The sequence below is a fragment of the Mastomys coucha genome, unplaced genomic scaffold (genome assembly GCF_008632895.1).
Source record: "Mastomys coucha isolate ucsf_1 unplaced genomic scaffold, UCSF_Mcou_1 pScaffold7, whole genome shotgun sequence".
Taxonomy (NCBI): domain Eukaryota; kingdom Metazoa; phylum Chordata; class Mammalia; order Rodentia; family Muridae; genus Mastomys; species Mastomys coucha.
Window position 1 is genome coordinate 55,898,362 of NW_022196913.1, and position 17,104 is coordinate 55,915,465.

The 17,104-nt window shown below is 46.1% G+C and overlaps 1 protein-coding gene across 2 annotated transcripts in view; it reads right to left on the reverse strand.

The window, feature by feature from the left end:
• Positions 1 to 17,104, reverse strand: part of Shc3 (SHC adaptor protein 3) — a 142,360-nt gene that overhangs the window by 45,863 nt on the left and 79,393 nt on the right. For both annotated transcript variants that reach the window (XM_031358042.1, XM_031358041.1), the window contains exons 3-5: positions 12,572 to 12,635; positions 9,495 to 9,614; positions 5,133 to 5,186 (exon numbers count right to left, since the gene is read on the reverse strand). In XM_031358042.1, the coding sequence (XP_031213902.1) occupies positions 5,133 to 5,186; positions 9,495 to 9,614; positions 12,572 to 12,635 (238 nt within the window). The remainder of the gene's footprint in view (positions 1 to 5,132; positions 5,187 to 9,494; positions 9,615 to 12,571; positions 12,636 to 17,104) is intronic.

The following is a 17,104-nucleotide window of genomic DNA, read 5'->3' on the forward strand; positions in this document are numbered from 1 at the left end:
AAAAAAAAAAAAAGCCGTAAGGTTTCTGGGGTGGCTTGGTTCTCAAGAGCTGTTCAAGTTGGGGGTGTTGCTTCATCACAGAGTGCTTACAACCAAGCAAAGGGCTCTGTGCTCCATCCCCATCTCCCTCTGCCAACTCTTCTCTGCCCACTTCTGTTGCTGTTTCCAACACCCTGGCTTAAAAACAGTTTAAGGAAGAAAGGGTTTCTATGGCTCACACTTCCAGGGTACTGCTCCTTAATGTGGGGAAGTCAAGGCAGGACCTTAAAGTTTCACATTCATAATCAACAGCAGAGAGAAAATCAATTCATGCTTCCTTCTGCTCTGCTTGATTTCTCCTCTCTTACACTGGTCAAGAACCCTGCCTATGGACCCCTGGCACCCACAGTGGTCTGGCTCTTCCTACCCGCAGGCCAATTTCCCAGTTGAAGCTCTCTTTCTAAGCGATTGTAGGTGGGGACAAGTTGATGGTTAAAACCCCACCAGTGCATGCACCACTCTGCAGAGGGCAACTTGAAAGGTCAGCCTGTTTTGGTTGTTACTTTCCAAATCTTATGCTCCAAAGGACTTCAAGTTCATCTGCTGCCCCTTATGTCAGAGTTGCTGTGGTTTCTGCTGGCCTGTACAGTTTCATCCTCAAGGAAATGTCTTCTCCCTTCCTAACAGAGATCCAGAAAACCCTGCCAGGAGTGTGGAGGGGAAGGATGGGTGGGCCTGGTACTCTCCAAGCCGGCAGGAACACAGAAGCTGGAAGACTTTCCAGTGGAGGAGACAAAAGAAGACTTGTCTCTGCGGCTCCTCTGAGCAGAATTCATTTCCTGGTCTTTAGTATTTCACAGACTGACTAGAGAAAGGACAGGAAGATCGTAAAAATGGCCTCTGTTCAACGTCTGTGGAGGGGCATCTTCTGAGGACTTAAAACTCTTGGCAAAAATATAGATTATAGTTTTCGATTCTTTACTCTCCTCCTAGACTCATAGGATGTGAGAGTCACAACTGTCCATGGAACCTCACGAACATCTTAGCCAACAGACCAAAGTCCTGGAGCACACCCTGGGGTGTGCCTCCAGCCCTGTGTTTACCTTTCTGTGGTCTTTTAAAACTAGCTGAGAATTCAGGATCATTTGTCCTTGAGTTAGCTTTGGGTGCAGTTACAGGGTCAGGATTAAGATTCGCAGCCAGCTTTCCCACATGGTAGGAGCTGGGATTTTTCAAGAAACAGGGAGCTGATGCTTTGGTCCTAATTGACCCAAATTGCTGTCACTTTTGTGCCTAAGGATGCGCACTGGAGGCTGTGTCTGAATAAGAGAAATTAGCAGAAGAATTGAATCACCTGGGTACCATGGTACCATCCTGAAAGGAAAGGCTCTACACCCTGGCAGGCAGCTGGGAGAAGCATGTCAGCAGGAGGGCGTGCATTTAGTTACAACTGTCTTTGTGGTACAATAACGGAACTGCATGCAAGCAGCTTTCCGGTCTTCATTTGTATCTTCCAAATATGGCGGAGGGGGGGGGGTTAGAGTTCAAGAAAAACACACTAACAGGGGTCTTATTGTTTGATTTTTGTACATAGCCAGAGAGCAAAACTGACTCCAGTCAGCTCTAGTGGTTCATACAAGAAAGTCTTTTTTATTCTTAAGGGGGATGGTCGCTTCTCTAGTCTAAAGCACTACACTATGGCTGGAGAAGGAAGGCCCACGAAGATATGATATCCTTCTCTCAGATGGCCCATGGCCAAGCTAGGACATAGATGTTCTGTCGCCAAACCTGATCTTTATCTGGCATTGTTTCCTAGTGTATGGAGATTCAGAACAGTGTTCTCGCCTCAACTCCCCAGATCTATAGTAGGCACACTAAGTTCCAGAGAAGAGGCTGTGAGGATCTTATTCTAAGGTTATCGCATCCCTGTTCTTAATCCTCAAGACCTCTGAGACAGGTCATGACATCCTCTTGGGGCACTTGTGTGTGCATGCAGGGAATGGGAGGGCAACCTAAGGTGTCAGTTCTTCAGGCTTTTGAGACAGGGTCTGTCTCAAAAAGGTCTTACTGAAACTGGGAGCTCACCACTTAAACTGGCTAGGATCCCCTGTCTCTGCCTCCCCTGTGCCCGATTAGAAGTGATCATCTTTTTACCTGGGTCCTGGAGATGGAACCCAAGTCCTCATGCTTACGTGGGAAGTGTGGGAAGCATTTCACTGAGCCACCTCCCCAAGCCCTCCTGGTGATCTCTCAACACTGGGAATCAGGGACTGTGGTCATCACTGCCTGTTTCTTTGTGGAGAAAGAGGATTAACAGTATTTTCAAGTCTCGCTTGGCTGTCATTTGTCAAAGCTGCACACCTAGAAAGACAATGAGGAGCCCGGAATGGTTTTGCTTTTTCTTTTAAGACAAGGTCTCACTCTCTAGCCCAGGCTAGTCTGAAGCTCGCAATATTCCTGCCTCAGCTTCTGCACGCTGGGATTGCATGTGTCTCATTACACCTGAACCACAACAGTTTTTGGATAAGGAAAAAAAAATCTCAGAAAATGTAAGACATTATAGATCACTTCAAGTGTCACCAGATGTTGTCAGTCCTTTTAATTTTTTTAAAGACAAGTCTCACTATATAGATGAGGCTAGCCATTGGCCTGAATTTCAAATCGGTCCTATGTTCCTGATGCTGAGATTAAAGGCATATGTGGCCACACCCAGATAGACATTTATTATTCTCCTTTTTTGTTTTCAGAAGAAATCACGAGGAAAAAAAAATGAAAGGGTTTGTAGTCAAAAAAAAAAAAAATAAAGCATTTTAACAAAAAGTGATGTCTTTGGTTTCCCAAGTTCTCACTATGTGTTCCTCTGCTCATATCACCACTAAGCATTGCTTTCACAGAATTTCTAGAAAGGGGAGCTATTTATACAAATGAGAACTTCGGTGGCCACCAATGTTTAAGACACTGTGGTTGCACCTTAGCACTGCCTGCCAGTCACTACCGCAAACTTCTATGAGCTAGAGATGGGATGCTGGTGAAGGTCTCGGTCCGGGTGTGGGACTCAGGCTAGTGGAGTTTGGGTTACCAGCACACAAGGGCACTGCTGTGCTTGGGATCTACACGGTTGCTCCAGAACTGATCCTGTGAGGCAGGCATGCTCCCAGCTGGTAGACCACTTCCCTGGCAGGCAATTGGATAATGAGGGATCTGATCTAAACCATGGACCAATGCCCAGGTGAACTGATGGTGTGCTGATTAATTTTAACCATCAAACTTGATACAACCTAGAGCCACCCAAGCAGAGAGTCTCAATTAAGAAGGCATCTAGACCAGGTTGGCCTATGGGAATGTCTATGGGGGGTTGCCTTGATTGCTGATTGGTACAGGTGGTGCCATCTCTTTTGCTCTGACTGCACCCTTTCCTTGGTGGTACAGTTCACAGGTTTTGGAACCTAGACTGTATACGAATAGAGAGGGTTTTAATTTTTTTTTCGTTCCCAACTGCTGAAAACTTTACCCAGAACCGAAACTTATCTGAGAGCATTAGAAAAAAACCCTTCTCCTACCACTGCTGGAAAGAGCCAGGCCTACATACACCCTTCCTCCTCTCTCTCTCATACTTACACCCTTCCTCCTCTCTCTCTCATACATACACCTTCCTCCTCTCTCTCTCAGACAAACACCCTTCCTCCTCTCTCTCTCATACATACACCCTTCCTCCTCTCTCTCTCTCATACACACACCCTTCCTCCTCTCTCTCATACATACACCCTTCCTCCTCTCTCTCTCATACATACACCCTTCCTCCTCTCTCTCTCATACTTACACCTTCCTCCTCCCTCATACATACACCCTTCCTCCTCTCTCTCTCAGACATACACCTTCCTCCTCTCTCATACACACACCCTTCCTCCTCCCTCAGACATACACCCTTCCTCCTTGTACTGGCTAGTTTTGTGTGTCAACTTGACACAGGCTGGAGTTCTCACAGAAGGGAGCTTCAGTTGGGGAAGTGCCTCCATGAGATCCAGCTGTGGGGCATTTTCTCAATTGCCCCTTGTGGGTGGTGCCATCCCTGGGCTGGAGGTCTTGGGCTCTATAAGAGAGCAGGCTGAGCAAGCCAGGGGAAGCAAGCCAGTAAGGAACATCCCTCCATGACCTCTGCATCAGCTCCTGCTTCCTGACCTGCTTGAGTTCCAGTCCTGACTTTTTCTGGTGATCAACAGCAATGTGGAAGTAAGCTGAATAAACCCTTTCCTCCCCAACTTGCTTCTTGGTCATGATGTGTTTGTGCAGGAATAGAAACCCTGACTAAGACACTCCTCTCTCTCTGAGACATACACCTTCCTCCTCTCTCTCTGACATACACCTTCCTCCTCTCTCATACATACACCCTTCCTCCTCCCTCAGACATACCCCTTCCTCTTCTCTCAGACATATACCCTTCCCCATCTCTCAGTTTCTTGCCTTTCAGTTGGTTTTGGGAATCTAACAGGGAGACAACCAAGGAAGGCAAGCATGGCAAGATGGGTCAGGCATACGGGAGCTACTGTTGCCTCTCAAGGAGGCCATACTTCCAGATCTCCTGACACCTTGGGATGGAAAAGTAAAGTTAGACCATGCTCACAGGTTACCCCACCCCACCACCAAATAACAACTAAAGTGACAGCCAAGCCATAGCATGATGGTGGAGTGATGGCTCAGCACCTCTGTCCTCAGCTCCGTCTCTAATACAGAAAAAGGAAGGGGAGGGGGAAGAATGGGAGGGAGGACTTCTGAAACCAAAAGGGATAAACAGCTGGGGTCACAGCTTCAGGGCTTACGACCACTTACAAAGTTTTATTGATGAATATTTTGTCTTACAAAACATCATTTTCTTCAAAAAAAAAAATTTTCCCTGTTAGGTATGAAACTTGTTTTTCTGGGGGCAGCACAATTGTTCCCAAGCATGTACACTTTATCAGAATGGAGTTCAACCCAGACTGAACTTTTACTGATGTTAAAACAGCTGGACCATTATTAGAATAGTTCACTGGGGTTTCAATAAAATCAGCACAAAACACTTTTGGGCCACGGCTTCCAGGGCACATCTTTGGAGCAGAGGTTTCTTCTCAGAAATTCCCAGCAAGAGCAAGAGAAACAAACCAAAGGCCACTCACCGGGTCTCCCCCTGAGGCGAAGGAGATGGACCGCATATGATGGTTCGCTATAATCTGTTAGAGCAGAGACAAGAAGGGAGACATGCAGTTAGAGCCTTGCCACATCCCACAGGGCCTGCTGTGTTGGCGGGCAACACAGATGACAAGATTTCCTGAAAACTGCCCCCAAAGAAAATGACAACTGCAAAACACACAATAGCTCATGTGTCTGCACATGCACAGCCTATGGGCTGACATCTTGCTGGTTGACCAGAATGCTTCCTTAAGCCTCCTAGCAGCTGAGAAGTGAGGACCATAGGAAACCCATTTTACAGGCACAGAGCACGAGGCCAGAGGGACCAAGGGGCTTGTTCAAAGCAAGAAGTGTAGTAACTCCAGGTCTGGGAAATCAAGGCTGCAACCTGAAGTCAGCTTTGCCCAGAAGAAAAAAGTGGGCCTGGAGAGACCGCTCAGGTCGTAAAGCACTAACTTTACACATAGGGGGATCTGAGTTCAATCCCTACAACCCACATGGGAAAGAACTTCAGTGGCTACAATCTCAGTACTAGAGATGAAGAGACAGATATCTTAGCTGAATGAGCAGGTTTCGGACCATTGAATAAACCTGCAGACACGGCCTTGTGAAGGACAATGTTGACCTGTGGCCTCCACACATATGCACACATACATGTGCATGTCCTCACACAAACATATATCACACATATGTACACACACACACACACACACACACACTGTACTGGCTGGCTTTGTGTGTCAACTTGACACAAGCTGGAATTGTCACAGAGAAAGGAGCCTCACTTGAGGAAATGCCTCCATGAGATCCAGCTGGAAGGCATTTTCTCAATTAGTGATCAAGGGCAGAGGGCTTAGCCCATTGTGAGTTGTTCCTTCCCTGGGCTGGTAGTCCTAGGTTCTATAAGAGAGCAAGCTGAGCAAGCCAGGGGAAGCAAGCCAGTAAGTGACATCCCTCCATGGCCTCTGCATCAGCTCCTGCCTCCATGTTCCTGCTCTGTGAGTTCCTGTCCTGACTTCCTTTGGTGATGAACAGCAATGTGGAAGTGTAAGTAGAATAAACCCTTTACTTCCCAACTTGCTTCTTGGTCAGGATGTTTTATGCAGGAATAGAAACCCCGACTAAGACAAATTGGCACACACACACACACACACACACACACACACACACACACACACACAGAAGGAATTCTACTGCACTAGAATGTTACAGCTTGCAGTTTTTGCTTCTCTAAACAGCAGAGGCAAGATGGGGAAGCATGGCTCCTTTTGCTCTGTCCCATTCATATAACATAGGTAAAAATCAGAAGGCCAGCACCCAAAAATTAAAACCCTTTCATGATCCACTGGCTTAAAGACAAGGGGCTCTTCCACATTCATCTTAAAACAGAAATTTTCCATCAGGTTTACAAGCTTAGCATCTGTGGAACTCAGTAGACACTGAGTGAATTAAGAGCTGCCCTAAATTCTAAAAGCTACGTAAGTCCTCTGTGCTATTTTTATCTTTTTAAAGACAATGTAACGACATTGAGAAGAGTTCCTGTGTGGAAAAGAGCTCCCAGCTCCATCCCGACACAGCCAGGCTTATCTCTGAGCGGTGTCCTCCATCCTTGTCTCCAGAAGACAGTCAGAAGGCATCAGATAGAGTATGTGCCCCTGTAAAACTCGAAATAATGTATCATTATAGGGTAAAATTTTAAATATTTTAAAATGCTGACTTTGCATGTTGACATTTGCAAAACCTCAATCTAGAGAGACCTGAGTTTTTAGGAGAATATGGAGCAGAGAGGCTGCCGGGAAGCTATTGAGCTGATGATGGTTGCCCTAGAATCCAGCTACCAGTGGGCAAGCAGCTCACTTATCAGGAATGATAAGTCTACTGACCCCAGCTGTAAGCCAGGGCTTCAGGGTTTTGTTTTCTTGGGGGTGGAAGTTGAGACAGGGCTTCCTGTAGTCCAGGCTAGTCTGAAATTCATGTTGATAAGGCTGGCCTTGAACTTCTGATTCTCTTGACTTTGTGGGTTTACCACTTGAATTACAAGTGTGTCCTGCCATGCCCAGAGTTAAATGTCTAATGCTGCATAATTGATTTTTGTGTGTTTAACTTTTGTTTATTTAATTTTTCTCATAAAACACTTCTAAGGTCTGAGGAGATGGCTCAGTTGATGAATTGCTTGCCACACATGCATGAGGACCTGAGTTTGATCCCCTGGAAGATGTGAAAAACTGGGGCTGGAGCCTGTAATTCCAGTACTAGGGAGGTAAAGACAGGAGGGTTTCTGGGGCCCACTGGCCAGGCAGTCTTGGCAAATGTGTGAACTCCAGAATAATGACTCTGTTTCAAAAATCAGAGTGGAAAGTGCCTGACAATCTTCAGCTGAGGTTATCATCTGGTTTACACACGCACATGCTCAAACATTCACACACATCATACACACCATACCACACACAAAAGCAGCACACGCCGCACATACATACATTACACAGACACACACCATACCAGAGACACAAACAGCAGACATAGCACACACATACACCACACACACACACACACACACGTACTATCCACTTCACACATACACACACATTATACTATAGACCCAAACAGCACACATATAACACACACACCATACTGCATACACAGACAGCATAAACATAACCCACACATACAGCGTACACACATACTATACACTATACACCGCACATACATACACCACAAACACATATGTCACACACTATATGCATATGCTATCTACCCCCTCACACACATACACGGACATGCACACAGACACACACACATAAGCCACATGCATAGTCCATTGGATGTGCGATCACGGTCTTGCTTGCCTCTCACCTCTCCAAGTACTCAAGAGGAAGAAAGGGGGATAAGAAGTCTGAGATGGTGTTCTGCTCAGCACTTGTTTCTCCTCTAAGAGATTCGCTCCAGCCCTCTGCTCAGACCTCAGCACTCTAGAATAGGCGCTGTCTGCCTGTTCCCTGAGTGGAAGAGGCAGGGGCCCTTGCTTTCTCTATTTGCTGCACTGGGGACCTAAACTCAGGACACCGGAAAGGCACAGCCATATGCTCTACCTATGTCATGGAATGTTCCTGTATCACCTAGCTCATACCCCATGGATGTTGGGAAAGCTACATTTAGACTTACCTAACACATGGCAGGGGGTGAGAATTAGACACCTAAGCAGACCCTACCTGGACCATCCAAGGTAGAATAGGGCCTCAGGACTGGCTGTCCTAGTATTATCCTTACTGGATTTTCTCTTTCATTAAGTGGAGAATGAGCAGGAAGGATGGAGAGTTATAGCCTAAGGACCCCTGGAAATGAATGGCCCTTGTGCGACAGAGGCCAGGTTCCAGTTTGCATGGCTAATCTAGAGCCTAGTGAGCCAACCTCCATGAGCAGCTAGGGCTCAACTTAAGATAGCCTGGGCAAGGCTAGGCTGACTAGACATCTCCCACCTACAGCCTCAAAAGCTGGTTAGTCCAACCCTTAGAAAGCTGATAGAAAAGGTTACCAGTGGGTCCCTGGAAGACAAAAAGGTAGAATGAGAAGTTGTGGTCAGTTATGTCTCAACAGAGCCCTGATTCAGTTCTCATGTCTACATTAGATCTAATTTGTCTCGACATCTTGGGGATAAATGGTTGGTAGGTAGGTAGGTAGGTAGGTAGACAGACAGACAGACGGATGGACAGACAGACAGACAGATAGATGGTAGATATATAGATAGGCCTAAAACACAGTCATCACACAGAAATAGATAGATAGATAGATAGATAGATAGATAGATAGATAGATAGATAGATAGATAGACAGACAGACAGACAGACAGACTGGTGTAAAACATAGTTATCACACAGAAATGCAGGCATCCTAGCTGGAATTTGCCTTTATAAGTATGGCTGTAAAGCCTGGGTCTCTACTGGTCTATGCTGCAGGTATGCCAGCCCATCAACCCTGAGACAGGAGGGACCAACATAAGATGCTAAGAGGAAGAAAACTCCTGCCTATTAAACTGCAGCACGCTGTCTACCTCAAGCAGGATAAGACTAAAATGTGGCCCATAAAACCAATAATGTGTGGCTGTAAAACAAGGGCAGACACCAGGACGTTTACACAGACATCACCGCTTCTTGGTTACAAGCACACCAACAAAACAGCCACCATTTAGAGCTGAATTCCAGAGAACCACTCATCCATCAGTGGGTACACCGTCAAACTGGCTCAAGTTCAAGGTTTGGCTAAGCAGGTTCTGCAATGGGCTCAGTAAGCTCTGAGGCAGAAGTCCCTGGGATGTCTATCCTGGGGCCCATGAAGCCTTGGCACCCACACACCTGTTTGGAGTCAGGAGTGCGCAGATTCAGGCTGGCAGTGGAGATGGTCAGGGAGATGCTCATCCCTGCGAACTGGAGGTTGCTCTTCCCCAAGATGCTGGACAGCACCTTACTTGGAGGCTGTGAAATCCAAGGGTGATATTTTAGCTTTTGACCCAGACTCTGTGTCTGAAAGGTGGAGGCTGAGGTGTCAGTATACCCCAACCCCAGACTCTCATTGTCTTCTCCTACCCACTAAGGCTCCAGAAGACAGGCAGATATAAAGTGGAGAAGCTGGGAAAATTGATGCCCATGCCAATATGCACATTTAGGAATATGAGTTATAAAATGGCAAAAGGCCTAATATGTAAATTCTGGGGGAGAACTCTTGTCTTCCTGGCTGCCCTGGCCATGTTCTGGTGTCTCACAGATCCCTTAGACGTAGACCTGCAGAAACCACACAGGCAGGGGCATCACAGCTTTGCAGACACCAGAACCTGGTCTCAAGTACACAAAGACCCAGACTGCCTTTTAGGGGAGGTGAAGGCAATGGCTCCCAGACTCAGGAGCACCCTCAGAGGATCAGGAGGCCCCCTCCTGAAGGCAATCCTCCCCAGAAGTGACTCTCTGTTAAGGGCTCACCTGGAAAGTCCAATTAGAATCTGGTTGCCCAGAGTCAGGGTAGGGTGGAGAGGCAGGCTGGCCGTGACTAGGGTCTCCATCACACGTCAGAAAGTCCTTATGGGAGTATCAGAGAGCCTCAGTGTCCAGCCAGGCACCTTCTCCTGGATCCCTAGACACATACTGAAGCCCTCTAGGACCAACCCACGCTTTCCGTTTGGTTACAATGTCCTCTGCTCACTATGCCAAAGAGCTCCTAATCAGACACACTGTTCTTTAACCCAGTAGAAGAGACAATGCAGCAACTAAGGCTGTCTAAAGCAGAGCTGAAAAACAGAAGACCACATCCCTCTGTTGAAGCTCGGACCACAGGATGTTCCTGTGACTCAGATGAGAGGTCAGATGCAGACCCACTGGCCTGGAGTAGCCTAGTTAATGAACCAATCAGAATGGATTTGCAGTTTACGGTGCCTGCCCAACCAACGACCTGCTTCAAAAGTTTAATGGAAAGCTTCTACTTCAAAAGAATACATCCTGCTGAACTTACCTCCGGGTTGCCCTGGTTTGGCCAACCCAAACCTCAGCTCTTTGCTCTCAGATAGATGCTATTTCCTTTAGTATCCCTGCCAATTTATTTTCTTCTTTTTCTTTTTACTCAACACTTCAAAAGAGCCTTTTAGAGAGAACTCATCTCCCCTGTTCAAGAGTCAGGTCAAGTGCATCTGGGGTACAGTCTGGAAAGCAGCCATTACCTCCATCTCTTCCCACCAAGAGAAATGCAAGGGAACCATTTCCTCCGAGAGATGGTGGTCCTCCTTCCCGTTCCCAGGGGGCACCTTGCTTTCTGTATTCAAGATTCTAGAGCTTTACTTGGTTCCCAGGAACTGGCCATCACATAACGCCAGCTGCCAAGTTCTGTGCCCCAGGCCCACGTGCCCTATAGGTTCATGAATGTCCCCAGTTCTGAAGACAGAAGTGACTTGGAAACAAAAATATCTGGAATTGGAAAGGTCAGACTGGGGCAGACACAAGGCTCTATACAGTAGGATTTCCCACAGATCCCTTCTGGGTGGATAAAAGTTATGATTGTGGGTGCTGAAGTATTTATTTCTTAAATGCTTAATGAGAGAGATAGCTTAATTCAATGATTCCTTCTTTTTGGTTGTGATATATATGTCTATATGTATATATATATATATGTATGTATATATACATACATGTCTATATGTATATATATATGTATATATATACATGTATATATGTATATATGTATATATGTATATATAAACAGTGTGTGTGTGTGTGTGTGTGTGTGTGTGTGTGTGTGTGTGTGTGTGTGTGTGTGTGTACAGGTGCAGATGAGTGCACGCACATAGAGACTAAAGGTCATCAGGTGTCTTCCTCTAAAACTCTCTACCTTGTACTTGAAGACAGTCATGGAACCTGCAGCACACCAATTCTGCAACCCTGGCTGGCCAGTGAGCCCCCAGGATCAGCCTGTCTATGTTTCTCCAACACAGGGATTGCAGGCATGTGCTGTCATGTCAGGCATTTTACATGGGTAACTGGGGGTCCAAACTCATGTTATGCAACAAGCACTCTACCACCTGAGTTATCTCCCCAACCCCCAGATATTTTTCCCTCATCATCCAGCCATATACAGCATGGAATGTTCTAGAAGTATAGCTGAACATTCAGCCTCTGGAGGAGGTGGTCTGGCTTGACTATGGCCCCAGCTCCTATTCACATCGTAGCTTCTCAGCCCAGAGCTTCAAGTTTTGTCATATACACCATGGGCTTTCCAGTGACATAGCTGAGCCACCTCAGGAAAGCCAAGTGTCACGTCTTTAGAAATGCTATACGCTGACCACTAAGCATAGCTATTATTGAAAGTTAGTTTATACAAAGTTGCAACTACATGAATGGCATCTAAAGATGGCAAATACTTGCTACCTGGTTTCATGCTGTGTAAATCTGTGCTCTTCAGGCCCCATCTGCTGTACCTGGGCAAGATTCCACACAGTGATGAGCTGCTATGTGTCTTTCCAGGGACCTTTTGTTGAACGCTTGAGTCAGCCATGTGGAAGTATTTACACCATAGTAATTGGCATTGTTACAAATTCAATGTCCTGCCTCCTTCTCTCAACTCCAGGATCCAGTTATTAAGCATTTGCTAGCATATACCACTGAGGTGGCTGGCACATGAGCTAATAGGGATACATGAATTCATGTATGTAACAGGCTTCAAGGGATGCTTAGCCAGGTATTAATTGTCATGATTGTCTCTAGGGTTTAAGCCACAGTGAGTATCTACAACATCTGCTTGAGAGAGACACAGAGAGACTGTGCCTTAACTTTAGCTGGGTGCCTTACCTTAAGGAATGACAAGGCCCAGGTTGTGTAAGAACACAGTGGACAGTTACATGTCCCTGAGAGACATGAAGGAGGTCACAGACACACAGTGAGGGTGACTGTACCTTTCTCTTCTTGAAGGCTCCTTTGGCACCTGGCACAGCTTCGCAGACACGGCTGATGGCTTCCCTGAGGGCAGGGAGAGATTCATTTTTTATTACATGCCAGTCAGAGTTATGTAACTCAGAGAGTCCGCACTCAGAGGTCCAGGGGCAATAACTGCCTGCTTATTTTAGCATAGAAAATTGGCCCTCCAAGTGCCTCTCTCCAACAAGCAGAATTAAGCCAAGCACAGGCAGGTCATCTTAAAACTCACCATCACACTCTATCTCTCCCCTAGTGTGGCCATACAATGATCAATGCCACTTTTGTTTTCCCCTTTTCCCGCATTTAATTAAGATCTCATTTTTAAGAATCAGCACCTGATATGTACTCTTTCCAACATTTTCTTTTACTCTGCCAATCATGTCTTTTGCAACATCCCATCATGGTCATATTACCAGGACCAAACCTATCCAGTCACCACAGCTCACGGAGGTCCTTCTTTCTGAACTGGGTTCAAATGTCACAGGGTGGGGGAGAGACACAGTCTCAAATTATTGAGCTCCTAGCTTCTTCCATTTTAAGTACAGCCAGCTGGGGTTATAGCCCAGTTGGTAGAGTGCTACCCTAACACTTCTGAAGCCCTGGGTTCTATCCCTAGCACCCCACAAAACCAGGTTTGGTACTACATAGCCATAATCCTAGCACTCTGGAGGTAGGGACAGGAGGATCAGAGGTTCAAGGACATCCTCACCTAAATGGTGAGTTTGAAACCACCCTGGGATACACGAGTCCCTGTCTCAAAAAAAAAATAAATAAATAAAAATAAACAAATGAATACAGCAGCAGCAGCAACCCTCACAGTCTGCATCATGATCACCAGCCGAAACTGTCCTTGGCTGCTAAGCTAACATGTTCTAGCATAGTCTCTAGGTTCAGTCTATTTCCTATAATAATCTTAATTTGCAGTGAGCTTAAGAGTCGAGGGACTGCTGAATTACAAAAGCCCAGAGGCATGAAGAATAAAGGAACCCTGTGGTACAAGGGTGAGCCTATGTGCAGGGCAGGTGAGCAGAACAGTATTGGTTGAGAAGTTTGATATGCCAGACACTGTCCTGAATCAAGGGATGAGAGTGCCCTTGTATGAAGGATGCTCATAGGCTCCAGCAGGGCAGGGATTCCATGCACAGGTCTTATCCAGTGAGGGCTGGAGAACTTGGAATAAAGAAAAGTCCAGACAAGGAGGCTGCGGAGGTCCAAATCAGGTGTATCAGGCTACAGTGTCAACTTCCATGGCCTTGAAAGCATCCACAGCTCAACTCTGTGACTGTCAGGAAGTGAGAACTGACTGGGAGAGGGACTGAAGGCAGCTTCAAGTGAGGAACGCCTAACGGAGCCAGGAACACTTCTCAACTCCCACATAGAAAGGGAGAAAATGCTGCAAGAGCATAGAAAAATAAACAAAAGGGGACAAGAGATGGGCTGAATGAACAAGAGGAAAATGGCTCCTTAGAGACAGCCAACCAGTTTCCCAAGCAGAATACTCCTCACAACTAATGTCTACCATCTAGTTGAAAAATAACCATGGTCTCAGTGCGACTGCTTCAGGGGACATCCTTGTCAAATTAGGGCAGGGACCATGCAGGCGGGCTTCATGTTTGCCATTCAATGCATTGTGGAGACAGGGAAGAAAAATGGGTTTTTGACAGTTCAGGCGCCAGGAAGCCTGCACAGTATGAGTCATCCTGACCTGGAAAAGCGAACCTGGAGCAGATATTTGGGATGGCAATGCTGCTCCTATTTATTGTATAATAGCCATCTCAGTGCACCTCTGCCCAAACAATGAAATACACCGCCATCTAAATCTGCTCAGAGCAAACTCTGTCTTTGCTTTCAGAACACAAGGGGGGGAGGGGTATTGTCTTTTGTAATGAGTTAGGATGTGCCTGTGTGTGTATGTGTGTGTGTGTGTGTGTGTGTGTGTGACCACATGCATATGAATGTGCAAACACCTGTGTGCATGCATCTCCCCTAGTCTCCACCTTGTTCCTTTGATTCAACGTCTCTCACTGAATCTGGAACTGAATCCTCCTACCTCCACAATACACACACACACACACACACACACACACACACACACACACACACAGCAAAGGGGTACAGGCCTGTGTAACCAAAGCAAGCTTTTGTTTAAGGAATGCTGAGGATTTGAACTCCGGTCCTCATGTTTGCACAGCTGAGTCATTTCCTCAGCCCTCTGTTGTCTTTTACATGAGTACGTAAGTCTCAGAATGTGTTTTACCTGTCTAATATTTTCAGGTGTGCTTTATTTTTAATTATGTGTATGTGTGTAGTGAGGGTGTATACCCACGTGAGTGCAGGGACCCTCAGAAGCCAAAAGAGGTCAATCAGATAGATCCCCAAGAGCTATAGTTATGGGTGGTTGTGAGCTGCCCAGCATGAGTTCTGGGAACTAACTGTGTCCTCTGCAACAGCTCCATGTGCTCCTACCCTACCAAGCCATTTCTCCAGTCTCTTTCCTGTTTAATTTTACATGTTTCTATGTATTCATGTGGGGAGTTGTTACTAAATACACCATCTACCTAGTATTTTTGAGACAGGGACTCTTGCTGGCCTGAAACTTACTAATTCTGTAGACTGTCTGGTTAATGAAGCCCAGATACCCTCCTGTCTCTACCTCCCCAACCCTGAGACTATAGACATGTGCCACCATGCCGGATTGTTTTCTATTTAGTTTAAGTTTTGTGTGAACATATGCTTATATGAGTATATGTATGTGTATCACATGTACACATAGAGACCAGAACAGAGTATCAGATCATCTGAAACCTCTGAGCTATATGTATTAAGAGATGCTGGGCAGTGGTGGTGCACGCCTTTAATCCCAGCACTTGGGAGGCAGAGGCAGGCAGATTTCTGAGTTCCAGGCCAGCCTGGTCTACAGAGCGAGTTCCAGGACATCCAGGGCTATACAGAGCCTGTCTTGAAAAAACAAAACAAAAAAAAATCTATTAAGTCAAGAGATAGATTTAGCTCGGCAACCCAGCTAGATCTCTGCTGATCTCAACAAGCTAAAAAGGATGCTATGTCCAGGATGCCTCTCCTTGGTCACCCTTAAAACACCCTAAATAGTTCCTAGATTTTCCCCTGCCCACCAACATGGAACCTCATAGGAAATTAAGAGTGGTACAAACAGTTCTCCAAAAGGAGTCTCACAATCAGAAGTCTACCCTAGTCAGCCACAAGCCGTTTGCACCTGGTTTCTACTCCAGGGAAAATCAAGGGGGAGGGGTATCAGTATTCAGAGGGGACTACACAGGGTGACAGATTACAGACAGGACATCTTCTCAGAGAGGCCCATCAGATTCCCAGAGCACAGTCATATACCCAACATTTTATCTTTGAAAATTTCAAATATGAGACAAGACAAGCCAGAACTCTTATTTGAGCTCACACGCTCAAGGTGAGGATCCCTAAGGAAACCCCCGTGAGCTTCCATAATCCCCCGAGGTCTTCCAGTCAACATGCTTCCAGAAAAAAATATATATATGGGGGGGGCAGTGGGCAGTTCTGACAGCCAAAGTCCAGTAGAGCAGCCACCTTGGAACCCTGGAGACCCACTGAGCAAAGTAAATTTGTTCATAAGGGACGGTAGGAGTTTGGTGATAGCTCCTGAGACCAATGGCTCAGATTTCAGCCCAAACCCCTCACAGCTGCCCCTGCAGGAGATGTGTGCTCTATCAGGCAGACACTGCCTCAAACTCCCAGCATTCTAGCTGGACTCTACACACAGTCATCTGACCACAAGCTAGGCATGCCACGCCCATACAATAAAAGAGGTGGTTTTCCCCCCTCACTCTCTTACTTCTCTCCCCTCTCGTTCTTACTTCTCTCACTCTCTTGTTCTCTCTTCTCTGCTCTTTGTTCTCTTCTCTTGCTTTTCTCCCTCTCCTTCCTTTTTCTCTCTCTCCTTCCTCTCCTTTCTTTCTCTCTACTTAACTAGCATATTTCTCCTTCCTACAATAAAATAACTCATTTATACATTGCCTCCTTTTTAATTAAGGTGTCATGCAGCAAACAGGCCAGCCCCGGGGAAGAGAGAGAGAGACCCGGGCCTCAGCAGCAGGCCCACTGCCTCCAGGGACAGAGAGAGCCTCAGCCAGGCAGGCCACCGGCCTAGGCCCCCTGCTTTGGAACAACATATATGCTGCCTTAGAATGGCTACACAATCTGTTTCTAATTCTCACGTGATCACACGTGTGCATAAATCCTCACTTCAACTTGAGATGGTGTCTATTTCTGTTTGAAAGAGAAGTGATACACCATTAAAAACAGCAATATTTAGATGTCTGAAATTAGTTACTTTAACTCCAAGGTCTAATTTTAAATGTAGCTTCTTCTCAATTTCCTTCCTGGGTTTTTTTGATGAATAGTACTGTCTCAATTTGTTCATTTAGCAATATTTTAGTTTTGTGTAATTCCATTTAATCCCCTTTTGGAACCCAGGTACCAATTTTGCTGGTGTTTTTTTTTTT